General features: G+C 46.0%; 11 protein-coding genes across 11 annotated transcripts; 3 read left to right on the top strand and 8 right to left on the bottom strand.

The window, feature by feature from the left end:
• Window positions 1-239: 239 nt before the first annotated feature.
• Window positions 240-2,007, bottom strand: GGS22DRAFT_187865 (uncharacterized protein; the record flags this gene model as incomplete). Its single annotated transcript, XM_047964652.1, has 2 exons — window positions 240-1,539; window positions 1,703-2,007. The coding sequence occupies 2 exons, from the start codon at window positions 2,005-2,007 to the stop codon at window positions 240-242; spliced, it is 1,605 nt and encodes a 534-aa protein (XP_047819414.1).
• A 1,561-nt stretch (window positions 2,008-3,568) lies between these two features.
• On the bottom strand, window positions 3,569-4,398 carry GGS22DRAFT_179402 (GPI biosynthesis protein family Pig-F-domain-containing protein; the record flags this gene model as incomplete). The annotated part of the gene is made up of 2 exons (XM_047963676.1): window positions 3,569-3,973; window positions 4,027-4,398. The coding sequence occupies 2 exons, from the start codon at window positions 4,396-4,398 to the stop codon at window positions 3,569-3,571; spliced, it is 777 nt and encodes a 258-aa protein (XP_047819413.1).
• A 594-nt stretch (window positions 4,399-4,992) lies between these two features.
• GGS22DRAFT_161269 (Translin) lies at window positions 4,993-6,202 on the bottom strand. Its single transcript, XM_047961062.1, has 4 exons — window positions 5,905-6,202; window positions 5,745-5,844; window positions 5,539-5,684; window positions 4,993-5,484 (listed from the first exon to the last, which is right to left on the bottom strand). The coding sequence occupies exons 1-4, from the start codon at window positions 6,083-6,085 to the stop codon at window positions 5,174-5,176; spliced, it is 738 nt and encodes a 245-aa protein (XP_047819412.1). The 5' UTR covers window positions 6,086-6,202; the 3' UTR covers window positions 4,993-5,173.
• Window positions 6,203-7,043: 841 nt separating this feature from the next.
• On the bottom strand, window positions 7,044-8,753 carry GGS22DRAFT_161267 (uncharacterized protein). Its single transcript, XM_047961061.1, has 2 exons — window positions 7,752-8,753; window positions 7,044-7,694 (listed from the first exon to the last, which is right to left on the bottom strand). Exons 1-2 carry the CDS (start codon window positions 8,041-8,043, stop codon window positions 7,126-7,128), a joined length of 861 nt encoding a protein of 286 aa, XP_047819411.1. The 5' UTR covers window positions 8,044-8,753; the 3' UTR covers window positions 7,044-7,125.
• A 44-nt stretch (window positions 8,754-8,797) lies between these two features.
• GGS22DRAFT_130831 (uncharacterized protein) lies at window positions 8,798-9,991 on the top strand. The gene is made up of 2 exons (XM_047958471.1): window positions 8,798-9,174; window positions 9,285-9,991. The coding sequence occupies exons 1-2, from the start codon at window positions 8,908-8,910 to the stop codon at window positions 9,510-9,512; spliced, it is 495 nt and encodes a 164-aa protein (XP_047819410.1). The 5' UTR covers window positions 8,798-8,907; the 3' UTR covers window positions 9,513-9,991.
• A 1,060-nt stretch (window positions 9,992-11,051) lies between these two features.
• Window positions 11,052-11,525, bottom strand: GGS22DRAFT_187860 (uncharacterized protein; the record flags this gene model as incomplete). Its single annotated transcript, XM_047964651.1, has 1 exon — window positions 11,052-11,525. The coding sequence occupies one exon, from the start codon at window positions 11,523-11,525 to the stop codon at window positions 11,052-11,054; it is 474 nt and encodes a 157-aa protein (XP_047819409.1).
• A 4,522-nt stretch (window positions 11,526-16,047) lies between these two features.
• On the top strand, window positions 16,048-17,944 carry GGS22DRAFT_130759 (terpenoid synthase). Its single transcript, XM_047958469.1, has 9 exons — window positions 16,048-16,347; window positions 16,410-16,542; window positions 16,605-16,623; window positions 16,685-16,879; window positions 16,936-17,092; window positions 17,158-17,247; window positions 17,304-17,337; window positions 17,397-17,623; window positions 17,682-17,944. Exons 1-9 carry the CDS (start codon window positions 16,139-16,141, stop codon window positions 17,746-17,748), a joined length of 1,131 nt encoding a protein of 376 aa, XP_047819408.1. The 5' UTR covers window positions 16,048-16,138; the 3' UTR covers window positions 17,749-17,944.
• Window positions 17,945-18,118: 174 nt separating this feature from the next.
• GGS22DRAFT_130780 (glycoside hydrolase family 92 protein) lies at window positions 18,119-20,924 on the bottom strand. The gene is made up of 4 exons (XM_047958470.1): window positions 20,867-20,924; window positions 20,510-20,727; window positions 20,426-20,458; window positions 18,119-20,364 (listed from the first exon to the last, which is right to left on the bottom strand). Exons 2-4 carry the CDS (start codon window positions 20,646-20,648, stop codon window positions 18,140-18,142), a joined length of 2,397 nt encoding a protein of 798 aa, XP_047819407.1. The 5' UTR covers window positions 20,649-20,727; window positions 20,867-20,924; the 3' UTR covers window positions 18,119-18,139.
• A 751-nt stretch (window positions 20,925-21,675) lies between these two features.
• On the top strand, window positions 21,676-22,439 carry GGS22DRAFT_187857 (L30e-like protein; the record flags this gene model as incomplete). Its single annotated transcript, XM_047964650.1, has 2 exons — window positions 21,676-21,982; window positions 22,045-22,439. The coding sequence occupies 2 exons, from the start codon at window positions 21,676-21,678 to the stop codon at window positions 22,437-22,439; spliced, it is 702 nt and encodes a 233-aa protein (XP_047819406.1).
• A 346-nt stretch (window positions 22,440-22,785) lies between these two features.
• On the bottom strand, window positions 22,786-24,032 carry GGS22DRAFT_161246 (DUF1761-domain-containing protein). Its single transcript, XM_047961060.1, has 3 exons — window positions 23,528-24,032; window positions 23,098-23,402; window positions 22,786-23,035 (listed from the first exon to the last, which is right to left on the bottom strand). The coding sequence occupies exons 1-3, from the start codon at window positions 23,538-23,540 to the stop codon at window positions 22,901-22,903; spliced, it is 453 nt and encodes a 150-aa protein (XP_047819405.1). The 5' UTR covers window positions 23,541-24,032; the 3' UTR covers window positions 22,786-22,900.
• A 1,120-nt stretch (window positions 24,033-25,152) lies between these two features.
• GGS22DRAFT_130743 (NLI interacting factor-like phosphatase-domain-containing protein) lies at window positions 25,153-27,471 on the bottom strand. Its single transcript, XM_047958468.1, has 3 exons — window positions 25,784-27,471; window positions 25,494-25,722; window positions 25,153-25,418 (listed from the first exon to the last, which is right to left on the bottom strand). Exons 1-3 carry the CDS (start codon window positions 26,963-26,965, stop codon window positions 25,264-25,266), a joined length of 1,566 nt encoding a protein of 521 aa, XP_047819404.1. The 5' UTR covers window positions 26,966-27,471; the 3' UTR covers window positions 25,153-25,263.
• Between the last annotated feature and the right edge of the window lie 317 nt (window positions 27,472-27,788).

Raw genomic sequence — 27,788 nt, 5'->3', positions numbered from 1 at the left:
AAGAAAAAACTTGACTAAAACCCAGTATCCCATAAACCCATGACCACGATAAACCGAACTTGCGTAGAAAAATCAAAAGTAGTGGTTGAGACCCTCACTTAACCTGACTAACCCTCACCAAGAGATTCAGCTGGGCAGACTATACGTCGAACCAAGGATCACACGTCGGTGGGGGAAAGAAAGAAAAAACCGCCAATGTCTCAAGAAAACGCGTCTTATACCATGCCGATACCAGGTGCTTAAGCGGTAGCTCCGCCATCACCGTCTCTCTTCGGCTTCTTAGGGTCGTCCGCGCGCGGGTCCAGATCGTCGCCCTTGCGCTTCGTTTGACCGGCCCGGTGCTGGACCTTGCTCTCCATGTCTCTGATTATGTTGTTGGCAGTTCTAGGTGAGTATGTGCGAAGGATGTTCGCACGAACTTCTTCGGGAGACTGGTCACCGTTGCCGGGTGTAGACGGAACGCCCATGTCCGCAATAGGGGCGTTGTTGCCGCGAGAGTTCATGGCTGACATGCTGGCCATACCGAACATGGGTCTGTTCTGAGCAGGCTGCGCGGCGGTATATGCCGCCTCTGGAGCCGGGACGCCGCTGCCGAATCCCTGTTGCTGATAACTGCCAAATTGCGGCCCTGTAGGCTCCATGTACAGGTTTGGTGCGATGGGTGTGCCATCGTAGTGAGTCGCAAAGCCTCCACCAAAGATGCTGCTATGCTGCTGCTGCTGAACAGGAGTAGGCGCCGGGTACTCCTGAGTGTAAGAACCACCGAACTGCATTCCAGCGTTGTGGGGCGTTGCCGTGCCACCGCCCGACGACCTTCCCTGATTATATGGATCAGGCATGGGTGCATTGGGGTCCGGAGGTGGTGGGTAAATGCTGCCGACAGAATTGTCGGGATCGTCGCCCGTAGCGTGCTGGTGATGCGGACGACTGCGAGATTGCACGGCCGGAGTGCTGCTTCGACGCATCGATTGACTGCTGTGGGAGCGAATTGAGAGAGCTCGAGATCCATGCATGGGGACAGGGGTTCCCGAGCGATCAAGAAGCGGCATAGAGGCATTCTCCGGGTGTGACATGTTGCCATCGCTAGGCTGCATGCCGGGATAAGAACCCATTGCCTGACCGTTACCAAATTGCATTCCTTGACCATTACCAGGCTGCATGTAAGGCTGCATGCCGGGATACATGCTAGGGTGCATGCCATGAGTGCCATAAAAGCTCGGGGCCTGCTCGTTGTTGGCGGTATAGCCACCGGCAGTGCCAACTCCATGAAACGATGCATTCATCGGGTTGCTAGGGTTGTACGTCGGCACGCCAACATAGCTGTGAGGAGCCATGTTACTAGGGTTTGGTGCACCCGTGTGCGAAGGGGCTCCATGCGGTGGGCGACGAGGTTGCACAATGGGCTGACGAGGAGGACCACCCGCCTCCTGAATATCATCGCCGTTATCCGCCTGGTCATTACCTGGGAGGTTATGGTGAGCCTTCAATCCCGGCCAGGTCTTCTGTGCGTCTTTGATGATGTGCTTCAGGAAGCGTTGGCTATTGAGAAGAAAAAGAAGGTTAGTAAACAAATTATTTCCATTGGGAGTGGGGAGTGGTTTAGATACAGCGAGTGATTCAAAAAGGGGAGAAGGGGGTAAATGAAACTCAACAACGACCAAAAAACCCAACCCAAAAAACAGTAATAATTAGGGGGACTTACTTGACCGAATCCTTACTAATACTGTAACCAATTGCTCTCATGGTGTCGGCTACACTTGGCCAAGAAACTTTAGACAAGCCAGATTTACGTCTCTGGCCATTACCACAACTGTTCAACACCATCGAGAGTAGAAGAGCGCGATCAGCATCATCAGTCCACGTGATAGGCTTGTTGTGCGGGCTATCCTGGTTAGGATTGTTCTGAGTCTTAGAGCCCTTGGAACCTCTAGACTTCTTAGGTTTGCCACTGCTAGCCTTGTCTGACTTGTCGTCACGATCATTCTGGTTGTGATCGTCCGGAGCCATGATGATTACTGTTCAACTATACGTAGGATCGTTAGCTAGGTACATCTCATACAAGTGGATAATTTTGAAATAGAATATCAACCAAGTACTAGAGGATAATGCTATAGGGGTTCATGTGTAACGTTCAACATATTGATGCGACAATTGAGACTGAACCCCAATGAGAACGGCAAGACTTTAAAGTCCCGATAGTTGGGGAGGGACATAGTGAATCATCAAAGGCTTGAATCATTCCAAGCCATTTTGGATAATTTGAAAATGATGTGATGGGGCAGTAAGAGATGCTAGTTAGGAGAGAATAAATGAGAATAGGGAAATGATGTGAGAATTTTGGAAACAAGTATCATGTAGGGGAAATATTCCACCCATGATCATCAAAATCAGAGATACAGAATAGGAATGGACAATACCGTCTTGTATCAAACCCGCGTAACAAATTGTTCGGGAATGGGGTTGGATGGGGTTGGATGATGGTGGCTGAAAGAAAACGAGATGAAGGGATAGTATTTCGAGTCCTCGATCTTGACAGATGATGATGAGGGTATAAGAAAGACGAGGTGGCAGTATTGTGTAGATAGGTACGTAATATTACGTGTTAGGGCTAGGGATTCGGTGGTGATGATGAAGGTAGGGGTGTGATGAAGCATGCTATGAGCAGGAACGTGGGGATACTCGAAGATCGAGAGCGTTTATGATGGTAAGAGGAGAGTGAACGTGATGATGGGAAGCGGATGAAGGTGAAATTACGTGTTAATGGGAAGAGAGTGTCGGGGAGATAAACATGATGATGAACAGGACGTGTTGATTCCAGGAAAAGCCAGAGCGTGAAAAATAAAAGCAGTATCTTAGGAAATTTTGTAAACATACCTTGTTACCTTGCAATCGACTTGAAAAATCTATTGTTCGTAAACGCCCAGGAAACGTACGCTTCCAAAATGAAAGTGTGAGGCGTTGAAAGGAGATTTGATAGAGCAGAAGTTGGATGATTGAAGGAGGAAATCACGTAGTGAAGAATCCACGAATTATTTGCCAGTAGGGTTCTTGATAGATGGGCGTGTAGAAGAAGTTTGTGTACGTGAAAATCCTACGGGCTGTAGAATTTACACAAAGATGGAATAAGAGGGGAGAAAGATTTTGGGTACGAGGTAGCTGTGATGCCTCGACGAGCTCGAGAGGTCACAATAGTAAATGAATTGGGGGAAATGGAGGTTTGTGATGAAGTGGAAAAGATAAAGAAGTGAAGAAGTGAAAAAAAAGTGCCTGGAAGGATGTGTAGTACACCAATAACTGGAATATTTCAGTTTTTTGGCGTGGAAAAGAAGAAGGCAAATCACGATTCAGGTTGGGGAAATTCTTGGTAAATAGAAAGAATGGTTTGTTTGGCTTGCGTTCTGGAGAATTAAATAGGACAGGCTGTAGCTGGGTGATTACAGAAATAGCCCTCTATAGACGGCAATGCCTTTCCTTCAAGGGGGGATAGTATTGAGACGAGCAAATCGTGACCGGTAGAGGCTGATTTCCTTCATCCGCCTAACTAGGCATGGCCCGATCTTGAATTATCTTAACCGGGTGATTGAAATCTCTTGCCAAAGGCCAAGGTACCCCCGACGATCTTGCCGGTCAAGTATCCCGAATAAACTCCACATAATATGGTGATAGGCCATTTCTGCCACTCGCGATCCCAGTCCAGGGGAATAGGTACAGCACCAAGCCAAGCTCCAAGACAAGCACCCGTGAGACCTCCGAATGCTTCATCGAAAGGGGCCTGCGCACTAAGGACTTCAAGCCAGTCCTTGCTCGACACACCACGTGTATAGAACAATGGGAAAAGTCCCAGAGCGGCCATATGCGTCGAACATAGGAACGTTTGAGGCACATGGGTCAAGAATGGAGCCCCAAACAGAATAAGAATGCCATATAAAGCCAGGCTTGTGATGCTCGACAATATGAGGGCAACAAGAGTTGTCTGGCAATACTGTTAGCTATGAATGGCAAGAGGGAAAAGGGGTAAAGACAGACAACGGCAATACTTGGCCCCATGCTCTCTGATCCGGGCTTCTTCTTCTCTCCGGGCCGAAGTTTCCTAGCCGGCTTCGTAGTCTGGGAGCCGGCCGGTGGCAAGCACGTGACAGCATAGACAACTTGCATGGCCGCGACTACAGGGAGAGAGCTGGACATGGCAGCTACTGGATCTGCTACCAGAGCATCGAACCGTAGGAGGAATAGTGAGAAGAGTAAGACTGGATAGATATGTCTCACGGCTTGGGCCAGGGGCGAGGCTAAAGTCCGAACAGCCTGCGTAGGAGTCTCTCCATCTTTGGATTTAGAGACTTCACCACTTCTCACTTTGCCAATTGGAGATGACATTGTTACTGGATCTAATAATGCCATTCGAGTTGTAGGCGACAAATCGCCGATAATGAATGGCGGCGGTCAATGGGCGGGTATTAAAACATGAGTTTCCGGATAAGAAATTGATTAAGGAAAGTCGTCGTTGAAATCAAATTGGATTATTGACGATATAATTGACCTGAGACTTGTAGTTGGCCTGCACGTGTCGCACAATCACGTGTTTTAGCTATGTCACTTCTTGAATAGGGTACTGTGCCAGTACATTTTATTTGTTCCAAATGGTGGGATATCCAGTATTATTTGTGTACTTCCTATGTATACTAATGTACTTAATCTGAAGGGGACTTAGGTACATTAGTCCCGGTAGTTATCGATAAGAACACCAATAATTAATATTTTCTTGGCATTGTCTTTTTTGGGATTTGACACCAACGACTTTAAGTATTAATGTACCTAGGTATGTAAGTACCTAGTACCATACAAAGTATGTACATATAAATCAGTTCAATGTGATATTTACATAGGTACATACTACAATACCTATTAGGTACTACGTACATATTATGCCGGGTCACTGGTTGTAATAAATAGAATGCGGCATACAGGTATCCGTGTACGATATCCAAATATATTCCGGTTTATCGAAATTTTTGAGGCTGCCCAGTTGTTTCTTTGAACAAGTACGTGGGTATGATCGCTAACCTATATATACTGCCTACTAGGTATATACTAGGCATCTGTGTGGCCCTCCATATGGCCAAACATAACCACGTCCATGGATGTCTAGCAAATTTACTTGCTGTTCCAGGTCGAATTAGGAGCTACTCTCCTGCCCAGGAATGAGGTTACGAAGGGATAAATCATAAATAACATCCTCGACCTTCTTGACGTGATATTTGACAGCATCGACTCTCCTTCGGACGACATCATTCTTTAGGTTGAGTAGTTGAAATCCGGCGAACAGATCCTTGATGAAGTTGCTGATGCGAACGGTCAAGTCAATATCACCCATAGTCACCGAGTTCATTGCTAAGCGACTGAGCTCCTCTGTGATATCCGTCAAGGCTAAAATGTATTCCTCAACGGTAACATGAAACGCATCTTTATCCTTGAGATTGACAGGCACTTGATAGAACATTTAGTAAAAGCAACCATATGATTATTACAGAATAAACGTACCTTCGAGAATTTGACCAACCTCTTCTATTGTGAGAAGGCGACCGAGCTGACTTGGACGAGCCTCTGTCCCCAAACCACCCAACCAGCCGCTTAACAAGATGGTGGCTACAACATTTTGAACACTACGAGTCCATTTGCCATTATACCTTTACGCACATTAGTCATTCGAATCGCCCTAAGTATGAAGAAGGGAATAGGGCATATACTTGTAGTAAGGGTAGTCTGAGGTGAACTGGGCTAGCTCTCCGATACTCTTAATCTCGGGCTTGATGCCATCATCCTCCACCTGCTTCAGGAGTGGCAGCACTTTAGCAAGTATTAGCTATATCCGAAGCCAGAATGTTGGGGTCTTTATGTTGTATATACGCTTAGAGCTGGGCGTGGAGTGGATGCGGCTAAGAAAACCCTGGCAAGTTGATGTGTGGCGATTTAGAGATGCGACGATATGGTGGAGCTTGTCTCCAACCTCAATTTCCTCCTCGCCGTGTGCCTTGAGATATGAAATGATAGAAGGATCTATCGAACTCGAAATATCGTCGCTAGCCATTTTAAGAGGAAGCGAGGTGCATATATTGATGTGTAATAATAGGGACAGAAGAAAAAAAGAAAGAAAAAAACCACTAAAGTTTTGCTGTGAGGGGTATCCAATGGAACCTAGGTACCTAAGTTACAGCATAATGTCTGGTAATTCCTGCCTGAATGTTCAATCAATTCCACCACTGTAGCGCTATTTAGGTACCCGTTTGCCCTATGAAATAATCGAACTGCTACTACCTAGGCACTGGAGGGCGACTGAACTGCTAGGCACTACCGCCTAGGTATGTACCTGTTACCTGGTCGTAACGGTAGGTATCCATAGATGGGAATACTGCTATTCTATGCTCCTTGAGCAAATACCTACCGATATATTACATGCAAGCGCAAATATCACTAGTCTACTACGTAGGTGGCATGAGGCTTGGTTTGATTTCTTATGGATTCTTCCTCGCGTCACTAGACATGCTAGAGACCGCAACGAAAAAAAGAAGATTCGCGTCACCTGGAGGCAGTGTAATACCAGGGACACAGTGAGAGCGATCATGGGCAAGCCCAGAGGATGCGCTCTCTTAAGACAAAAATTAGAATAATCACGATTGAGTTCAAGTAGAACTCTTTCAGAGATTAAACTGAAAAGAACAGATACTACACTTGATCTAAGCCAAAAGGCAAAGAGAGCTGAAGAGGAAAGGAAGAAAAATAAAATTTGGCGCGGGGAGAAATGGTATTTATAAACTTTGTGGCCTACGAGGCGGTCAGTGTCGGCAGTACTGTAGGACCCCACTTAAGGTCACCGGTAACCAATACCAGCCACCGCAGTTTACGACCCGCTTAGATGGATATGTCTTATCGTATTGAAGGATATATTAATTTATGGGGTATATGAACATTGTGTGGTGGTATCGAGAGGAACGAACGAAAAGTATATCCATCCTGATTCCTAAATCATACATGTCACTCCCGATATCTGGAAATCTCAAACAGTCTATTCCCTCTGTTTGAACGAGCTCGAGTACTTTACTGCTAATTAATCTTCATACATCCATCTATCTAATCGGCTATCCAGGCGGGAAGTTCCCTAGCATCGTAACCTGATGGCAACTCTTGGGGATTGTTCACACTGGGCTGTCCTTGGATATTAGGCGGTTTTGGTGTACCACTGTATGGAGCTTCAATATAGCTTGGTGCATCTTGTTGTGGGCTCTGTTCCGAAATTGGTCGGCTTCGTCTAGAACGCCAGATCATAAACCCAACTCCTGCGAAGATGGCAGCTGCTGCAGGTAATCCCACCCCAAGGCCGACACCTATCGCAACGGCGTTAGATGAGCCACCAGAGCTCCCGCTTCCCGACGAACTTGTACTGGTGCTTGCAGCTTGAGACGATGTTGATTTAGTACTTATCGACCCGACTGTCGAAGATGATGTTGGCGCCTTGTCGTTAAGGGGTATTGTGGCGATTATCGTGGGTAAAGTTGTTATATTATTGTATTGGAATACTTTGGTGTCATTATTGCAACAAGCGAATGACCCGTCGCCTGTCGATCCGTCGTCGCAGCAATACTGATTGCTTTCATTGATGCCGCCACAAGGTCTAACCCCTATTCCGAACACTCCTACATCTAATACCAATGTTAGTTCAAAATGGCCCTATAAGAAGCAATTAAATCGATACTTACACCATGGACAGACATCAAAACAGGCCGTACTGCGCCACGAGTAGTCAGTACAACCCCTCCGTAACCAGTCATCTACACCTCCAGTCTTGCCATGACAAACTCCGTTGGACCAACAAACCTCTCCTGGCATACAACAGCTCGAATGGCCCGTAGTGTGATTGTCGCATCTGAAGATAGGTTCCAAAGCTGCCCCATCGATCCTATAGCATGTCTGGAACTCGCTGGCTGCTAACCCCCCGACAGCCAGACTGGCTACTGAACAAATGACGGTCAGGCCCTTGGATTGCCTCATATTACCAAGAAAGCTTGTCGTGGACACGATCGTTTATCTTGAGTACCATGTGTCGCGAACTGGTGTTAAAGGGTGGTGAAGAACGCCGTTTAAAAATGCCAGCGCAGGTTCAGTTGCGAATTCAGCCATCTAGCATATTCGAAATAGGTACCAAGAGCGCCCAGCTCTCCAATTGTGCAACGCGACCTACATTGGTCGGAGACGCGGCACATTGCTTCCTTAGCCTAGGTCTTCGCCGCTAATTAAGGATGATCACCCACACCGATGAAGCGCCAAATCAGGCCTCCCTACCTACGAAGTCCTAGCATTATTTGGAAGATTTCATTGATGGTGGCTCGAGGCTTCGCATCTATAGTCCAGATATGAATGCTGTCAGCATCATAAAACCAATCACAGGTGCAGATGTTCTTCCTGAAAGGGGACAAACACGCCTAGGTGGAAATTAACAATACGAATGGGCGTCCAGTTGTTGCGTGGACTTCAATCCTTGGCGTGACGAGGCCTTAATATCTACGTTGGAGTTAAAAGAAGCCACAAAAACACGGGATGGTAAGGCTGCATAAGTCGAGGACTTGTCGGTATTCCCTTGTGAGTAATTACGCCTTATGGCCACGGGTTTTTACTAAGAGGGAGATGTAAACATCGAGTATCAGAGCCTCTCATTGGATCATGAAAGATCAGATGAAGAGTAATAATTCATATTAGGTAGATATAGAAGTTTAGTTAATAACTGAAATTTTAATCAATTATTTAATACCTAGGTACCTAGTAGATAGGTAAATATATCACAGCGACAATGGAACGAACCTATTTCTTTAGCTTGAGTGCCCCTGATTTTGGGGGCTGCCAAGTGCCAAGAAGCGGATGGCAACTGTCAACAACATTTCAGTCAATCAATTAAGTGCCTCAATAATACCAAGGAACCATTCGGAGTTTTTATCTTACATCTGCTTCTGTCCTTCACCACTTGCGTTATTTCGCATTTTCGTAATAGCGATGGCTCCGTCACCTTTACCGGAATTTGTCTACAAGATCGTGCCTTCGGCGCCTCCAACACCGATACCATCTCAGTATCCTCTGTCGGAGCTCGACCAGAAAGACGGGTTTGTTCACCTAAGTATCGGTACCCAGGTAAGAGCTCCCGTCTACGCAGAAAATAGTGCCTCTCGTCTTGACAGACGCATATATCAAATAACAGAGATGATTATCGTGTTTGCCGCACTTTGCTAACACGAAGCTAGATCCCTATAACGGCAGGTCTGTTTTTCAAAGAGGCTACGAGTATCTGGGTGCTTAAAATCCGGTTTGATCCCAAGTTCCACTCCGCGACAACGTGGGAGATTGAGGGATGTCCGCATCTGTATGGCAATTTCGGTGTTGATGACGTCGAGGCACTAAAAGAATTTTCTCGATTGGATGGTCAGACCTGGAAGGAATCGATGCAGGATAACGATGGCTTTTTAGTCTAGGCATTCATCTGAAGAAATTCGATTTCACATATAAAAATCAGATTGCGTTGCACAACGGCTGAGTTTCCGGCTGAGACATGCCTTGCCGATCTTGCCATCAACAATAACATTTCAGCGTCGTGCAACTCCCTAGGCTTACTCGACGCACCGAAAATGCGGTGTAAAATCATCCAAAAAAATATTCAGTTCTTTTCCCAATGCTATCCTAATGACTTTTTGAACCAAGGTCGGCCGTAGTAGGGACGAAACTATTTTTTGGACCGTGACCCCCGTTGGTCTCTGCCCTGATGATGAAGGCGTAGAAACAAGCTTCTTCACGAACTCGCCTGGTATCTAGGTAGAGGAGATACGACTGGATAGTATATGTTGAATTGAATCTAGGTACTTAGTCTTGCGTCAGGGCAATTCTTGGGCTCGTGAGGCTTCCGTCAAAGGCCGTGTCGGATTAGAGTCTAGCCCGTGGGAGACCTGTTGGTGGCTAACCCCGGAATAAAAGAAGGCCAAGGCGTATCGTATCCTATGCGTGTACCGTCTTCACAGGTATTTATAGTTCCTCGTAGAACAACGTTGTTTCCTCGCGTTAGGCCCGCGCCGCCATAACTCCTTAGATACTAAGTGTACAGAAAAGGGTATTCGGGAGGATAGCCTCAAGTCGCTTCGAGTAGTATAGCTGGTTCGTAAGAATAGACTTAATATTGTGAGATATAAAACCTATCAAAGTTGTCAGGTGCTACTTGAATGAGAGCGAATGTAAAACAATGGTCTGAGTATATCCGACTAAACGGCCCCAGCCCCGTAGAACATTTAAAGATGCTGGTGGACCTATCCATTCAAGATATATATGAATAAGCTGTTCTTTTTATTGCCGCAATAACTTACTACTGCTTTCTTTAGATATTATGTTAGATATATGGGCTAAAGGGATAAGTACCTACCCTAATATCGCTACATCCCAACCACCCTCGATATAGAAACAAAGACATAAGAAGCAACACAATTTGTGTTCGAGTCCGCACCAACGAGCGTGGCTAGTATCCGAAAATACTGAAAGGGAGTTGATGAGGTGTAATGAGTATCGATCGACGTATGGTCTCGGTATGATCTTGTCATGGTCTCAAAGATCAATAGATGCCAATTGCCGGTTAGATTAGATAGATGTGCACATAGGAAGAGAAGAAAACCAATAGAGTAATTGTGCTTCTGTATTAATACCCTCTGAAGAGGCTATTCGGTCATAACAAAGGGCGTTGTTTGAGTCATCTGGCTGGTGCCCTTGCTCTTCCAAGCTTCCTAACGACTGTATTGATAGGTGCCTTCTCCTATCGAATTCTTTTTTTTCAATTAGCTGCTCGCCAATGTCCCACGCTATGCCAGACTCCATGCTAAAACGAAAGAAAAAAAAAAGCAATCTTTAAATGCAAGCCCAAATGTAGGGCCACAAGCACCGGTACTCCCCTATGCTTTTGGTTTGGACGACGGCCCCTGATCCCACTACGCAACGGATATTTCAATGTGCCGCTGACTGGCTTGTCTAGACTATCAGTCCTTCTGACTACGCCATTTCCGGAAGAGCTTAACCCGGTGTCGGCCATCATCAGTGAAATCGTCTTCGTTTGATGCGGTGAGAGATAGGGAGCAGCGGTCCCCGTGAAGGCTATCGGTCCCATCTTTGGACGAGTTTCCAAAGCTGCCATTTGTATCCGTATGCTTCAGATCGCCCACATCGACGGCGCTGTCAATCGTGGGTAGTATTAACGTCGAGCGGCTTGCGCGTTTAGAGTCTGAACCGTTAGATATGATGCCGTGGGTTACTGTTCGCTTATGTCTTGCTAGGAACGATCTACGTGTCCGATGCAATGTTTTTGATGGGTCAATATCCTCCGCCGAGATACAGGCTCCAGGGTTGACATTTGCATCCGGATGGCGAAGTGATGTAGTGTATTCGGCAAACGCATCCGGGAAACCAGTATCATATTCACGGCGTGAAGACCGATTGCTGCTTTTGTTGGACATGGTGATGGTCTGTTTCGTCTTAGCTATGATTACGGCAGAGGGAGACCCTTATATCCAACTATTCGGCGTGAGACGGCAAGACGGCAAATCAACTGTGGCTGAGTACTACACGACCACCCTGTTCAAGCATGATTCTGCGACGCGGGGAATATCAATGTCTTTCGAGGGGTTGTGATGTTTGTGATGATTAGATAGGTGACTTAGAGTAAGGTTATAAGAAACATTAGGACAGGCAAAAAGCAGACAAGACAGATAAGTATCCAGTTGTTTAAAAAGATGGATCAAATATCACCAATGAGGTTTCTACCCTTAGACGCTGCCACTCGGAACATACGGCGATGTCACGGACTGTGTCATAAACAAGACATATTCTAATAGGTCAAGTTTGACAAGCGAATTGCTTCAACTTGGAATACAATTGGATATCATCACTCGACGAGACAGAAGATTGTGGGCGGCTTTGTTTCCGCAACTGACAAGTTGCCCAGGTTGCCTAACTGCGCCCCAGCTGACGAATGGCGATTGTTGTTGGGGAACGAAACTAGAGCGAACGAAAAGCGATTGCTCACCTAAAAGAGGCGCTGAAAATCCAAGCTAGGGCTTGTCCTAATGTTCGATGCCAAGAAAAAGACTAGGATCGGCTCTTCTGTTGAAAATTCCTTGGCGAGCGATCAACCGCGCGCTTGAATAATTCCAGAATATGGGAAAAATCGGGTCTAATTTAATAATATCTAGTGCCGTATTTCCGGTGGACGCCGTTTCTTTAGGATTAGGAGAGGAGAGGAGAAGAGAAGAGAAGTCGTCGATGTGATTCTTGAAGAATTGAAGACTCGATCTTCAGCACAGGTTGAAGGGGATAAGACGTAAAGTCGGTAAAGATAACGTAGGGGATCGGGTAGGGCGGCAACCCGCTAGAGTTAAAGAAAATGTACGAAGTAGGCGGCACTGGCGAGAAGAAATCTGGAACTGGGAAATCTTCCGAACCTAGGGGATAACCTTCCTTTGATGACACGATAGGAATATGCAGAAAGAATGTATGTAGGACCTAGGTAGGCAACTAGGCTGCTAGGTAGGCATGTGTGGTATGTATGCGCGGTTTAGCGTTAGAATTTGACTGGTCTTAGAGTTGGTAAAGCAAGCGCGTCCATGCAGGCTTTAATTGTTGATCGTTGGAATGTCACAGAGTCGGAGTGCTTCAAGGTTTTATTGGAAGTCCTGAGTCGTTCCTCGTCCGGAGGCTGAGGCTGCGACCGAGCTGCCGAGTTCCTTAGAGTTCCTTAACACATGGGCATGGTCTAAAACCATGACGAATTACCTTAACCTTGCAGCAATCATGAACGACATTGAATGTACATGTAAATCCGATGTTGTGGTACGGGTAATCGGAATTGCCAATACGGACATGCCCGGTGGGTATCATGCCAGCAGCTAATGCTAATCCAATCCATGCTCTTACACAGAGGGACTCAGTTAGTAGCCCGTGAAAGTCCGAGTGGCGGCCACGGATGAATATGCCGAACGAGATAGCATACTATGCGTAGCTCTGTCAAAAAGATGCCACGGGAATCACGGCATCACTGTCTGGTGTTATCACCCACCGACGTTCTCAATTCTGACTGTTTACCGCCTAAGCTAGGCTGGCTAGGCTGCTAGATAAACTAGGTAGGGAGCCGGTAATTTGGCCGTGGAACCCATCCTGTTAGAATTATACACGCCATGAAAACCTTTCTGTGTGTCTTGGAAAAGGCAAGATGTTCTCACTCACGTATACGGTTAGCATGGCAGAATAGCGTCAGAATAAATGGGCCATGTGTGAACCACCCGAAATGGTACTGTATTACACTGTATTTTGATCTATCCCCTATATTATCTAACTAGGAAAAATTGTCAGCTTTACCACAGCATCAAAGAGTCTAGGGGATAGTAAACTTACAGTGTATTACAGTAGTATTAATACATGGCTCGCACATGGCTCACTTATTCTGACGCTATTCTGCATGGTTACCTGGGTACATGGATGTACGCTGTACAGTTAGTGCAAGGATTCCCTTCGCCGGTGACTGGTTGAATGATTTCTGCATCGTCGAGGTCTGGCCGCGCCGACAGAGCAATGCTAAACGTCATTGCTCAAGTAGGAATTGAATTTGAATGGTCAGTTAGGGTGTCAGTAAGGGTCCCAATTCAATGGATGGGGGGGAGTGAATGGGGAGGGAAATAAAAAGATGGGGAACAAAACCCTCTGGAATTGCTACCGTATTATCCCTGCCACCCCCCAGTCTGCCAGTTACCTTACTTCGCTTATCTATCCATTTAAGGTTGGCTTGGCTCCATAAGCGGATCTACGGTTGTTCCAATCCGAATATTCTTAAATTGGACCCGACCTTGAACCTAAATTTCTTTAGGGAGTACGTACCTGCTTTCATTAAACAGATGGCAGATCTGGATGTCATTCTGATTTCATTCACCACCAAAAAAGGGGTGCATACTATTAATCTTCAATTGTAGAATATTCAAGAATAACATTCGTGGGTGACAGGTTGGATGTGATACTGATCCGAATTAATCTATGAGCTGGTACATCCACGTGGTTAACTTGACCGCACACTAGTCGATATCGATCTACGTACACCTCAACGTCAACGTCCGTCGGGCTCCCGAGTCACGTAGATCATCTTAGTCAACGGTTTAGTATATCGTGATACGATTGTAACACTGCAGAATTTCTGAAACTTCTAACTAATACTTAATAGTATATAATGTACGGTGAAGAACCGTATTATGGAATAACACTCATGCAACAAGCAATTGGAATTTTCTCCCGTCCTGCAAATGTTGGTTGAGATGCTTATAACATTTTCACCCAACTAGGTAATTTATTATATGTTTATTATCGCGTGCTGTCATACATATTGCGACTTAGGTGACTATTCAAACCTATAGCGAGCCTCCTCCTTTCAACACACTCCGTCTTGTGTAATAGAAATAACCATGCTAATCATTAGGAAATGTCTATAGCTACCTACTTACGTACCATTGAAATGGCTATGGAAACTTGACGGCAGTCCCGGGACCTTGGGATGCATGTCTTGGATAGATAGGTAGGTAAGTAGGAAGTATTCCCAGATCAGCATAAACTCTACTAGTTAAAGTCTCACCCGAGACATCATCCTGATGCAGCATATCATAAGGCCGGATAGCGACTATTGTCTAATGTTACGATTCGGCTGGCGTTACGATAACGAGCACATCGAGCCAATTGGTATATTTGTTGAGATTTGTGCCGCCTCTTGATAATGCAGGGCATGATTTTTTCGGGAAAGAATCGTCGATTCCACGCTGAATAAAAGACGCCACTTGCAAGGAACTATCAGCTTCGTAGTAGGTGCCACAATAGGATTCGTGTAACCCATTACATGACCGAGCGGCACGAAGTATGAGGCAACGGACTGATACTTATTAGGTAAGAAAAAGAAATTTTCACATACCTACCTACCTATCTGATTAACTTGAAGCTATCTATCAGGCGGAAGCGCCGCGGAGATTCCGAGGCAGGGAGGGATAACGGAGTCTCTGCATAGTGCCTATCTGGACATCAATCGTCCCGTTTACGTAGTGATGATTCCGGTACCTCAACGGCTAGCCGTCGGAGACATGCTTCACATTAAATACCTAGCTATATCTAAAAAGTAGGTATTATAGAAAGCGCCGAGGAGCACTGCTGTCTTACATGTACTTAGGTGACATATTTTTCAACGCTACGATGCAATTGGAATAAGTTTGCGAGGTTGCTGGCGTAGTATCTGTAAAATCACCTATTCTGGTACGACATCAAAGCTAGATAGCTTGGCTTCCTCACGATGTCTTATTGTATAATTATTATTATGAGGTTGGTAGAAAAATTCCTATCTTGAAGTTGAAGGTTACCTATACACGCACATTCGAAAGAAGCTTGTATTGGCAGACATCTCGCAACTTGCTAAAAATTTCGAGAGTGACTCTTCGCCACAAGTTTCAGCTCTACTACGTATACGTAGGTACCATATCAGATGAGAGATACACTTGACCGAGGTCTTGATAAGCTGACCGCTTCTCATGGGAAGGTCTGATATATTAGCTGCATAGGCATATTCAATTTCCTGAATCGCTGGTCGTACGACGACGGGAATGTCATCGTATCGCTCAATTATAGATAGTCGCTTACGCTTCAGTCCTTTCGAAATGATAGCTATATGATTGGTGATGTCAGCGAAGGAATTTTGCCCCTGAGAACCGGGGGGTTCCACGTATCTCCATTGGTAAACATTCCGGACGTCAAGTTGACGGCCTCTTCTACCTCTGTACGACGCGACAAATACGACCGACGGTGAAGCCAGGGCATGTCTTCTATGATCGGCTCCGGGAAGGCGTTGTACGATGGCGAGTAGATACATAAGCTCTAAGTATCATGTTTCAGACTCCTTGCCAATGGGTTCTTCTGAATATAAATAGGAGATACGTCTCGTATCAGCTCATTAGTAGTAGCTGATCATTGTGTTCTCTGCCTTCACATACATTCATAAATTCCCGTATCTATCGGACTATACCTAGTGAACCCTTTACAGGAGGTAGTCGCTATGGCTGCATGTATACAGCAAGTTGAAGCGACGAGGCCGACAACGACGCCTACAGCACCCCCGGTAAGCCCGCGCGAGAGGCTTCTGTCGAGCATACGCGGATGTCGTATTACCATCCCTGACCTGCAATCTATGATAAGACATTGGCCTCAAGGAGTTCATCCAGAGATCGAAAGGCTAGAAGAACATGTCCAGAAGACGTTTGCAAGGTAATGTGGTAAACTTCATTTTCCTGCTAATATTAAATGATCTATACACTCACGAATGACAGCATGTCGTCTTCCTTCAGGGGCACAACTCGGTTCCGTAAACTGAAGTCATCCAACATGACATTCTTCGGGGCTTCTTGGTGGCCATTTGCATCGTACGAGGCTCTGAAAACTGTTACGTCAATGTCGATATGGGTAAGAACGTGGATACCAATAAGTGTTATTTTTTCCTTTAGCTAACCTACCCCTTCATGCAGCTCTTTGCTTGGGATGACGGTAGGAGATACTGTTATAAGTTGTAATAGATGATGAATACCTTTATCTTACTAATACTTAGAGATTGATTCACATGAATTCTCAACGATTATTAAGGACTCGGAGAATGCATCTACCTTCCGACAGAAGACTATGGACTATGTGCAGCAGAGCCTGTCCGGAAGCTCAGAGTCGCAGCTGTCAAGTATATCCACAGATACTATCATAACAGGCTTCAAACCAGTGGGCCAAGCCATATCAAAATCTTGTAATGATCGTGAGTTACCATACCATGTTCTACCAAGAGGCTGTGAAATTATAACCGAATTTTAGGCCAGGTCACCAGATTCCTCAATGAGATGAGCTTTTTCATTAAGTCTTGCGGGGATGAGCAGCAGTTTCAGTTGACGAATCGACTCCCCACTGTTGAAGAGTATGTATGTTGCCGTCTAGGCACTGGAGCAGTGCGGGTATGCCTTGCCACTATTGAGTATGTATAACAGCTTAGGCTTGTTCATGTTGCTACAAGTGGAGTTGCTAAAGGCCTCATAATAGATACGTATACGGAATTACACTATCCCAAGAGGTGATGGATGACGAAGCGATGCAACAAATTTGGCATGAAACAAATGTTATAATCGGCACGTATGTTAACTAGAAGGTAATGTCGCTGATTAGCACGATGCTGATAATGTCTCTAGGACCAACGATATACTGTCTTTTAAGAAGGAGATAGTAAGTATATCAACTTTATTTCTGGCTAGCCGAGTTTCTGACATCTTATGAAATTATAGGCCCAGTCGCAAGTTGACTCGTTAGTCGCTCTCCTATCCTTAGAATGCGGGTCTGTACAGGCGGCCGTGAATCACGCTGTTGGAATCGTGAGGTCTGCGACACTTAGGCTTGAGGCGGCAGAGAGGGATATCCTAGATCGCTATTCATCGATGCCCGCGGTCCAAGAGGACATTCGGAAGTTTGTCGAGGGCTGTAAACATGCTTGCACGTCGAATCTAAATTGGAGGTAAGCATCGATAGACCCCTTGCTATTAATTCGATATTAATATCAAATTCTTTCTCAGCCTTACGTCAGGGCGATATAGGCTTAACTGCCAGTCCATGAAAGGGGGCCTACATGTCACTCTCTGACCGTCATGGGAAGTTTTTATGAGGTAGACTGTCAATAAAGTTGGGGTGGATACGATTAACAGTTGAAGAGTTAGACATAGACAATTGGCTGGCGTCTCGATGATATCTGGCGTTAGAGGATATAAAACCCACTGATGACTCTCGTTTCCGGAAGAAATGCCGAATCACAGGTAACGTATAACTTCTACATATCATGGAGCCCAAGGCTCTGCCAATCTTATGCTCATGATGCAGGGCCTTCGATCTCGTTCTTGTTTATAAGGTCGCTGGTCTCCAATTTTCATGTATTTTTTTTTAGGAGAGATAAATATAACGAGCAAGATGTATTGAAGAAATCTATGACGTACTGATTCAGAAGTCCTAGAATCTCTACTTCTACCATGCCGAAGCTTTAAGATTGCTGGAGGCTCGGCGGCAAATCTTCTTCCCCTGTACCCCATGTGGTACTCTCCTTTTCGCCTAACGTGAGTTCCAGTGTGCCTCCGTTGAGGAAGAAACTGTGCGTGAGATAGCTCTTCGTGTACTCTTTCCCATCCAGCTTGGCGCTTTGGATATATATATTCTTATAGGCTGTGTCGAAATTTACAGTTTTGATTGTCGCCGTGTTGCCTGTCATGCGGTTCGTGATCGACACTGACGGAAAGAAGGGAGCTGTGATGAAATAGACATCTTGGCCTGGATTTGGAAATATGCCGAGCATGGCTAGCGCAACGAAAGAGCCCATGGCGCCCGAGTCATCGTTACCAGGAATACCTGCTGTCGTGGTATTGAATTGGCTGGGTATATAATAGTGAACTCGCTCAGCAGATTTGCCTGGACGACCCGCATAGTGATACTGGAATATAGTGAGGAATGCTTGTTCGTCGCCGACATAGAGGATATCGCTCTCGTGGAGGTAGTCTAAACGGCTAATAAATGTGTCGGGGCCACCGAGAGTGGTAATCAAACTTGCCATATCATGGGGGGCAAAGAAAGTGTATAGCCAAGGACTACCTTCATATGTCTCGTGGCCACCCGGGTTGAGGTAGCAAGAGTCAAAAGAGTTAACGGAAGAGCAGAGAGTTGGGTCCTGATAACCCCATGTACCATTTAGATACTTCGGTTGAAGAAACCCGGTAAATCCGGTATCTGTCCCCTTGACGTCTGATTTCTGGTCCTTATTGTATAAGTTTATCCAATTTCCAGATCGCTTAGTATATTTCTCGTAGTCATCCTGTTTGCCTAGCGCCTTTGCTATCTCGGAGATGCAGAAGTCATTGTAGGCATACTCGACGGTGCGAGAAATGCTTCGCGTGAAAAGGCCTTGCCCAATTGGATCGTAATCGTCGGCTGGAATATAGCCGTATTTCTTCCAGCTATTCAGACCGCCACGGCCCTCGTAATCCCATACAGGAGGTTCCTCTTCTGCGTCCTTTATCAAAGCCTCGTATCCAGTCTCCCAGTCGACATCCTGTGTAAGGTTCTTTAGATATGCATCGGCTAACACGACGTCCGCGTTAGATCCGCCTTGTGTCCATCCCTTGCAAAGAGACATCCTGCAGTCAGGTAACCATCCTTCATGACGATATATATCAATAAGGGACCGGATCATCAGTGTCTGCGAATAGGGGTCTACTAGCGTGATAAATGAGTGAATCGATCGAAAACTGTCCCAGATACAATACCATGAATCGTAATAAGGCTCGTCGCTTTCCCATAGATAGTTCTCGCCAGTATAATCTTGAGGGCTTAACATTGCTCTGTATACGCCACTCCAAAATATGGTTTGCAACGAAGTATCTTCAAAGCCGGTCGTGTCGATACTTAAGACTGAGAGTTTATCTTTCCATATCTCTTCTGCGGTAGTCAATGTCTTTGAAAAATCGAAGTCAGGAATCTCGGTCTGTGCATTATTGCAAGCCTGATCAACGCTCTTAAATGAAAGTCCAACTCGAACAGTAATTGAAGTGCCCTCCTCAACCTTGTCAAACCAAGTGTAAGTACCAGCAGGGAGAGGAGGAGAGTTATTGTCCTTTCCTACAACGATACTTTTCGGGTCGCTACCAGCCCTATTATTAACGAACACACCAGTCTCGCGGATAGGATTGCCTTGAAGGAAGTCGGCACAGAAATGTAGGTTATATGTCCCGGTTCCGAAACTTGGGTTGAAGGTACCGTTCCCAGTCATTCGGCCAGTATCTGGATCAACAGATGCACTCCCATTCTGACGTGTGTCAGGGAGGTCTGTCAAGTCCGCAATGAATAATGGGCTTAATGGGGCGTCTACAGTGGCCTTTCCCGTAGCATTGCCGAAGAAGGTGAACTTATAAAGCGCCGTATGATTCGCAGCAGTGATCTCTGCTCTAATTCCGGACTGAAGATCAATTGAGAAGTAACCAGGACGAGCAGATACACTTCCATCGACAATTTCGACGCTTCGCTTGGTCTTTGGGAAAATGCAGCCATTGACCGTATCGTTTGTACAACCTGGGTAAACGAAGATTGGGAAATTGGCTAAAGATGAGGCGCCGCCAGTTCCCGAATCATGCATATGCGAGAAGCCGCTGACCGGGCTTCCGTTCGAAGCATATCCGCCCTGGTTGTCACTTGTGACATCCGGAACAGCTTTCGCCATGCCTGAAAAATAGTTAGAAATATTTTATATAGGTATACTTAGACCTCCTTCATAAGTACTTACCGAATGGTAGAGTCGCTCCGGCGAATACATGACCTATTGCGGTGATTAGTTCATTTTAAGAGTAGGTATTTACAAGCAACCCACCGCCGTTACGAGTGCCGATGAGAGGATCCACGAAGTCATAACCACTAGAAGAACTGTTGGTAGCTCGGCGAAATCGATTTGCGGAGGATTGACATGACGCTGCCACAACGAAACATAGTAGGAACAATCGAGTACTCATTTTGCATCTATTCTTACCAAGGCCAATTGAACCTCTGGAGTAATGGTGTAACGACTATTCACACTCCAAAACCATCCCTCTGTAGATAAGAGGGTCGGTAAGGTCAACGACAAAGAAGATAAAGAGGAGAAACAGACGGCACATAAAAGGCAAGTCGCGAGACATACGTATGATATAGCAGAGTGACATTGCATATAATGGAGGCGGGGTGCAAATACCATGGATTCAGATGACATCTCGTGTATTCGGCCTCCTATTAAGGAAGGAAAGTGGACTTCAGATCGCCATTCATCGGTATTCGCAGCCATTCCTTCAGCTGAACTAAGCCCCCTTGGGCTGCAGCTAGGAAGTATACCTGAAGCAAGGCAGGCGGTAATAGGATGAGCCTCGGGACATCGCCCTCACCACCTGTATATGGGGGATACACCCCAAGACATTAAGGAAGCAAGGGCCTTCAGTGGACGGGAAAATATATCGTTGCTGTTTATGTTAACCGAGAGTTGCGTTAGCAAGGTAATCCTTCTGGATTATACGCTGTATATCGTCAGTCGTACGAATTACACAGCATGCTGAAGCCCCCAAAAACTAAGAATAGGAAGCCTTAATAATATTGAGATCGACATATCTGCTTAAAAGCTGACATTGATGTGTGTAAAAGTGCATGTTAAGGCTGTAAGGTGTAGGAACAGATAGGATAGGAAAATAAAATGCGAAGGTTCCGCGCTGGACCCCCCTGTTAGCGGGAGACTAAAACGGGAGAATACCCCGCTCTTTTTATACTTATGATTGGCCTAAAATTATCCCCGCGGAAAGCTGCTATCGCTATCAAGCAGCAGAAAAATTTCCAAAGGTCGAATTTTTATTTACGGTCAATTGGCACGAATTAGAAGCTCGATCAATTGAAATCATACGTTCATTCACCCACCTACTGCGACGACACATTATCACGACAATCGTCGATCTTGATACACCCAATTGAATCTGCAGAATAACATTCATACCGCTTTAAAGTTCTCCAATCAACACAATGGGGTCGACAAAACCGGAGAAGAAGGAAAAGAAGGACAAGAAGCGCAGTGAAGCCGATGGTGTGACGAAGGTCAAGAAGGACAAGAAAGAGAAGAAGGATAAGAAGGACAAGCTGAAGACTGTCGTTAGCGCTGTCATCGAAGACCAACTACAAGCTGATTCCACCGCCTCTGTCACCGTCGTAAAGGATGGAGAAGCAAAGGTTGCCAAGGTCCTGGTTCCCGTCGTCGGCGCTTTAGTACCTTTCGCGAAGCCGTTAGCAGACGAGAAAGCCACCAAGAAGGTTATGAAGACAGTACGGAAGGGTATGTTTCCCAATTCATCCAGAAGTAAAAAATTAAACACTAACACGTTCTCCTCACTCTAGCGGCCAAGCACAAGACCCTCAAGCGTGGCGTCAAAGAAGTCGTCAAGTCCCTACGCAAGTCCCCCGCCAGCGGACCGGGCAACACCTCGTTTCCTGGCGTCGTCGTCTTGGCCGGAGACATCAGCCCCATGGACGTGATCAGCCACATCCCCGTGCTATGCGAGGACGTCAACGTACCGTACATATTCGTGACATCGCGCGCCGAGCTTGGTGCTGCCGGTAGCACCAAGCGCCCTACAAGTGTTGTTATGGTTACCGAGAAGCAGGCCAAGAGCAAGAAGGACGGCAAGGACGACAAGATAGACGAGGAGGAAGTAGAGGATTTTGCCGAGGCGTACAAGGACCTAGTTAAGCTCGTCGAGAAGGAGAGCAAGCACCAGCTCAAGTTCACGTAGGTTGGGATGCGGCTGTTGTCCCTGCCTCGAGGGGTTAGTGCGAGAAGTTACCGGTCGATATGAGACTTCTCTCGGCCTCGGCTAATACTTTCCGGGCGTTCTTCATTGTCCTTTTGACCATTCAAAAGCACCTTCGGATCATTGTATGTACTGTCTCGGTTGGCTACATAGGCGTGGCCTTTTGGCGTTGGGGAATTGTTCATATTTACTGCGTTTGGGGGATCAATCAATACTGATTCATTACGAACCTCGTGTCTTCCTCCAAATTCTACTATGCGTCGCAATAATTGACTATGCACTACGACATGGCCACATCTCGCGGATTTGATATATTGGAAACAATAATCATGAGCATTCGTTTACTACATACATAACTGGAAAAGGCTAACCGTACCATCCATCATGGTGGTTTAACCTATAGGGAAACTAACAAATACAGGTCCTTCAAATCTCCCAGATTGCTAGTCGAAGGGATTGGTTCGAGTACCCCACCAGGTCAGGAACAGAGACAAGCCGACGGTTTCGAGGATCTTTGAAGTGGCGCCAACCGCGACGGTATCAACGGGGCGTCTCTCCGTGAGTAGTTGGCCGAGGTACTGCAATAGCGTTAACGACACATGCCATCAAAATTTTGTAAGACCGTAGAACCAATACGTACGGTAGGGGCAGACGTGGCCGCGAAGATTAGTGCACCTAGGTAAGCAGCGCCTCTGTAACTAAGGGTACTAGTTGCGTTGATGAGAGCACCGACGCCATACGACTGCAAGGCAGACCCGACTAGGGAAGTACCCCAGGCAACAGCAGCAGAAGAAGCCTCTTTCGATCTCAGGAATTCTTCCTTGGTATTGGCTTGCTTGGCTCGTTGGTAAGTCTGGCCGAAAAGGGGAGTGAGAACAACCAATTCAATGCCGTGGTTGAACACGGTTCCGAGGGCAATGGCCGAAGGTCTAACGGGGGGAAGATCTGATATAATCAATGCTGGTTAGCTAGCAGACCTAATCATGAGTCTTGGATTTCAAGTCGACTACCTTGTAGATATCTCATCTTGAACTCACAGAAAATGCTAAATAGAGCGGGACACTACTTACAATGAAGAGACATGTTGATAGATTAATTATAATGATGTATTTCTTGTTCAATTAAAGATGTATAGACTGTATTCCCATCCGAATTGATGTAGGTGTGAAGAGGAACGACGTTGAGACAAGCTGATCTTATAACGTCAAGCTACTGTGCCGATGACGAAATATTTCCAAGTACAATACTGACCTCAAGCAGTCTAGGAATTTGATAAAGTCCGAATTTGGAGTACATGATGCTATGTATTCAAGTTTTGCTGTCCGCAAATGCCATTCAAAGCTCCTTCTCTCCTTGTGTGCCCTTCAGCGTGACGTAATAGATGTTCTCAGGTGCCACAAGCTAGGATGGACCATGAGTCGTAAACTTAAAAGTAGTTGATCTACCCAATTCAGTCTTGGCCTATCTAGGTACGTATTTTATAATACTTCATACTTGGGAATCGTTCAGTTTACATGTATGTTGTGTCTATTATTTCCATGTAATGGTGAGGCTGGTCCATTCCTATCACCAATCTCTTGGTAGTGTATGTAAGCGCATTAAGCTTAGCATCGAAACGCCGAGATGCGAGTATACAAGTGGCGGGTCACTAACATTAAGTATACCGTAGCGGCAAAGGGTGTTTTCTCAAAATGGTTGTTTTACTGTACAATGATTTTACTCAGGGAAATGGTTTCTTATCCTGGAATGATTTCCTGTTTTAGCGCTAGGGCCACAATTCTATTCGCTGAATTGGCCAAATCTTGACTAAACCTTATATAGAGTTTCAAACCTTACTCTTTCAGTCACTAGTGGGACTGGCCACCCCACTAAGACTACTTAGCTCAGTTGTAACGCGCGTTTACTACACGTATTACTGAAGGGCCTGGGTTCGAGCCCTACCCTTTTTAAAATTTTAGGTTTTTCGAAAGTACCTTTGTATCTTTTACCCACTTATCGATTATTTCAACCAATCAGAATCTAATATATTAAAGTCATTGTACGGGAGCAAATCGTTGCAGCTCAGGAAATCATTCTCTGAAAAGAAACGTTACCCTCCAACCGTATCGTTATTATAATTTGAAACCATTTCATCTACCTACCCACTCCCGCTGTGGTATACAGCGTACTATGTATGTAGTTTTGCGGGTACCGAATTGTATCCTATACCATAGACACAAGTTGGGAAGCCAGGTGTTACAAATACTCGATCTTATTGGTTGTTGAGATGAGATCTGAGGTCCACGAGGTTACATTTCCTTACGGTCCGGAGTACCATCTCCTCTCCTGACCCACTCGGAGCTGTGGCTTGAACGTTACCGGAAATCGACTCTCAACAGAACAACCAACCCCATCATCTCTTTGAAAACTCACGACATCATGACGACGCGAACTAGAAGAATCCCCATTCCAAAAAACGGACCAATACCAATACTGGAAATATATCGAGACAAGAAATTCCCCGCTCGACTGCCAAACCACCCTAACCGAGCCGGACCGGATCGGACTGGGACTTACGATGAGTCCTGTGATGCCTAGATCTTAGGGTCCAAGGGTATTGCTCTGCTCCAAGACTACGCGCCGACCGTCTCTAGTTTCTTAGAAATGTACACTTATTATATTAACGCCTTAGACCTGTACAACGAAGCACGTATTGGTAGGAAGCTCCAAGAATGCTAACCCGCGGTGTATCAATTCCCTCACACCAGTCAGTACCAATTAACACCCGCTATGTATTTTATCTTCCAAGGGCTTTGATTTATTCTCTTCACGTCATCATATGCTGTCCGTCCTCTCCACCCCTTAATGCAAGCAATGCTCTGACATCCGAAACATATTGCAATCCTTCTAGAAGAGGTACCAAATGCAGTAAATCATTATCTGTGGGATCAGTGATCCATCCTTGTATGGGAATCGCGTTGTCTGTATGAATTCTCTAGTTAGTATACTAGTAGCAAACTTAATGTGATATGATTTGATATTCAGGGGACACCCTACCTTGATGGAACATGTAGCTTAGCGGACTGTTGTCCAGAATCATGACCTTGCTCAGGTCTGGTTCTATAGAGCTAAGATCCTTGATGAACGCGCCGTGCCTGAATGTGCAGTGTTGCCGGTAGTATCTTCCAGAAAAGAACTTCCTCTCGGATTCCAACCAGTCGATAACCGGATCAGCATATTCTTGCACCGATGCCGTGAAGACAACGAGATTGAACCATTTGCAAACCTGAATAAATATAATTAGTATGACCACTTAGAAGGTCGTCAGCAGCGGTTGATAATCTCACCTTTCGGAGAAATTCGTCGCAGTACGGTCGCTTATGAACATAGTACAGAATGGGGTGCTGAGGTCCAAGAGCTTGCTGACCCCCACTTCCGACGTATGTCGTGTTCAACCGCACTTCGACCATGTGTCCTGATCCCATTCGACCCCCTTTCGACATACTGTGTATCAGCGTCTCGTCCAGATCCAGTATCAACGTCTTTAGGTGCTTGGGGTCGAGGGGTTCAAATGGAATATAGGAAGGCTGTCGCTGGGGTATTAACGGCCTGGGAGGCGCAGGAGTCTTCGGATATCTCGTTAGAGCACTGATAGGTGAGGTAGGAGACTTGAGCTGGGCTGATAGATCTGCTGAGGCTTCACCACTGCCGGCGGCGGTGGGCGCGCTCACGGAACGGGACTTCTTGTGCTTTCGCTGTCGCATGGCTTCGTCATTGTTGAGCTTAATCCGTATCGATCTCCTCGGAGCTGTTCCGTCTGTAGGATCAAATGATTTGGATCGCGCATGACGACCGGAGGAACCGGAGCCGCGACGAGCACCCTGTGGTCTGCTACCCGTATCCGATTCCGAATCAGATGATATGCCAGAGGATGAAGTTCCTGAAGAGAGTACCGGTCGAGACGCAGGGAATGCATATAAGCCCCTGACGGTCTGGCCAGGATGTTCAGACAAGGCTTCCTTTTCACTATCTACCGCGATATTCTCGTGGAAGTCAGCTGCAAGTTTGCGCTTATCTGCCCCATATATACCGAATAGACTCCTGAGTTGTCGCAAGGGCGCAAAGTTTCCTTGTTCGTCGTAAAAGCAAGCAACGAAGTAAACTCCAGGCGCGGCAATCGTAGATAACACCCAGCGGATGGAGTTGACGAAGTTACTTGCTATGCGCCCTGGAATGACGTGCCATGAATAAGATCGGATATTCGCCTCCCTGACATCGTGTCTCTCTAATAATGGCGTCTTCTCATCCACGCTTTGAAAAGTGCCTATGTCGCCGTCGTTGTTGAATGGGCTCTCGTTAGATTCGGACGTACCCGCGCTTTTATCGCCGGGCGACGTCTCATCTGAGGGGGTTATGTTATCATCGGCCTGGGCGACGGCTAAACCGATATGACTTAAGGAGTTTGATCGCGAAGGTGGATTACTTGAGGTCGGAGAGACGCGCGCGGATATTATATTAAGGGAGTTCATCTTCCGGTCGACCTGCAAGCCATGAAGGACCGTATCGTGTCCGGCAAAGAACAACCAAGCCTCGTTTAATTATTAAGGATGTCCAAGGCGTTGTTTTGGTGGAAAGCGACGATGGGTGGGGGGACGAATAATACAATTGAGATCGGTCGGGCGGGCAATGCAGCCCGAGTCGTTGTTTGCTTCCTGTCCCGGAGTTTGGAGGAGGTAAAAAATCGTGGTATTGGTACAAGTTCCGGATATTGATCTACTTAGGTAGTTGTAAAACGAGAAGATGGGGGATTCTCTCTTTTATTCGAACCTCGGTTGAGAGAATACGATTGCTGACAAGCTACGCGCGACGTTGATGGAAGATTTTTACCTGCTTCTAAACATTTCATTCCTCATATAATCGAGAGTTGCGGCTGATGCGGAACCAAAGAAAAAAAAAAACACGCTGTCGCGAATGGTCTCGTATTTACAGGTAACAAGTAAGTCTTTGTTTCACCAAAGAGCTTTTAGAAGCCTCACTTTAAAGTTAGTAGGTAAAATCAGGGAGTTTATTGCAGTAACCCAGTAAGAGTTGCTGAGTGAATACCCTGGACACCCCGGGCAGCTGCAATGGGCCAGTATGGGCCAGTATGGACTCAACAGAATAAAACTATTGGAGCCAAGACCACCACCGTACCACTGGAAATTAGCGGCATTGTCCCGCTAGATAATCCATTATTGCAGCTGATGTTATTTTATGAGGTACGCTGGTACAGACTGGTACAGTGCTACTCTACCATTATAAGGAGCAAATTACCTATCACGTGCTGAAGAACCGTGCCCAAAATCTTAAAAT

Source organism: Annulohypoxylon maeteangense, assembly GCF_022496945.1.
Source record: "Annulohypoxylon maeteangense strain CBS 123835 unplaced genomic scaffold GGS22scaffold_7, whole genome shotgun sequence".
Classification (NCBI taxonomy): domain Eukaryota; kingdom Fungi; phylum Ascomycota; class Sordariomycetes; order Xylariales; family Hypoxylaceae; genus Annulohypoxylon; species Annulohypoxylon maeteangense.
The sequence above is the reverse complement of the archived record's forward strand: the minus strand, read 5'-3'. Positions and strand labels throughout refer to the sequence as shown.

What these genes read in the sequence shown, in the direction of transcription:
- GGS22DRAFT_161269 (XM_047961062.1), bottom strand. Translation starts at nt 6,085, where the DNA reads ATGGCTAGCGACGATATTTCGAGTTCGATAGATCCTTCTATCATTTCA. An exon ending in CTCCACGCCCAGCTCTAAGC is followed by an intron (nt 5,845 to 5,904) that starts GTATATACAACA and finishes TACTTGCTAAAG; the next exon opens with TGCTGCCACTCCTGAAGCAG. An exon ending in GGTTGGTCAAATTCTCGAAG is followed by an intron (nt 5,485 to 5,538) that starts GTACGTTTATTC and finishes TGTTCTATCAAG; the next exon opens with TGCCTGTCAATCTCAAGGAT.
- GGS22DRAFT_161267 (XM_047961061.1), bottom strand. Translation starts at nt 8,043, where the DNA reads ATGAGGCAATCCAAGGGCCTGACCGTCATTTGTTCAGTAGCCAGTCTG. An exon ending in TTTTGATGTCTGTCCATGGT is followed by an intron (nt 7,695 to 7,751) that starts GTAAGTATCGAT and finishes CATTGGTATTAG; the next exon opens with ATGTAGGAGTGTTCGGAATA.
- GGS22DRAFT_130831 (XM_047958471.1), top strand. Translation starts at nt 8,908, where the DNA reads ATGGCAACTGTCAACAACATTTCAGTCAATCAATTAAGTGCCTCAATA. An exon ending in ACCTAAGTATCGGTACCCAG is followed by an intron (nt 9,175 to 9,284) that starts GTAAGAGCTCCC and finishes ACACGAAGCTAG; the next exon opens with ATCCCTATAACGGCAGGTCT.
- GGS22DRAFT_130759 (XM_047958469.1), top strand. Translation starts at nt 16,139, where the DNA reads ATGGCTGCATGTATACAGCAAGTTGAAGCGACGAGGCCGACAACGACG. An exon ending in TGTCTTTTAAGAAGGAGATA is followed by an intron (nt 17,338 to 17,396) that starts GTAAGTATATCA and finishes ATGAAATTATAG; the next exon opens with GCCCAGTCGCAAGTTGACTC. An exon ending in ACGTCGAATCTAAATTGGAG is followed by an intron (nt 17,624 to 17,681) that starts GTAAGCATCGAT and finishes ATTCTTTCTCAG; the next exon opens with CCTTACGTCAGGGCGATATA.
- GGS22DRAFT_130780 (XM_047958470.1), bottom strand. Translation starts at nt 20,648, where the DNA reads ATGAGTACTCGATTGTTCCTACTATGTTTCGTTGTGGCAGCGTCATGT. An exon ending in CATCGGCACTCGTAACGGCG is followed by an intron (nt 20,459 to 20,509) that starts GTGGGTTGCTTG and finishes TCACCGCAATAG; the next exon opens with GTCATGTATTCGCCGGAGCG. An exon ending in CGGAGCGACTCTACCATTCG is followed by an intron (nt 20,365 to 20,425) that starts GTAAGTACTTAT and finishes ACTATTTTTCAG; the next exon opens with GCATGGCGAAAGCTGTTCCG.
- GGS22DRAFT_161246 (XM_047961060.1), bottom strand. An exon ending in CGGCCACGTCTGCCCCTACC is followed by an intron (nt 23,036 to 23,097) that starts GTACGTATTGGT and finishes ACGCTATTGCAG; the next exon opens with TACCTCGGCCAACTACTCAC.
- GGS22DRAFT_130743 (XM_047958468.1), bottom strand. Translation starts at nt 26,965, where the DNA reads ATGAACTCCCTTAATATAATATCCGCGCGCGTCTCTCCGACCTCAAGT. An exon ending in GCGACGAATTTCTCCGAAAG is followed by an intron (nt 25,723 to 25,783) that starts GTGAGATTATCA and finishes ATATTTATTCAG; the next exon opens with GTTTGCAAATGGTTCAATCT. An exon ending in AAGCTACATGTTCCATCAAG is followed by an intron (nt 25,419 to 25,493) that starts GTAGGGTGTCCC and finishes GAATTCATACAG; the next exon opens with ACAACGCGATTCCCATACAA.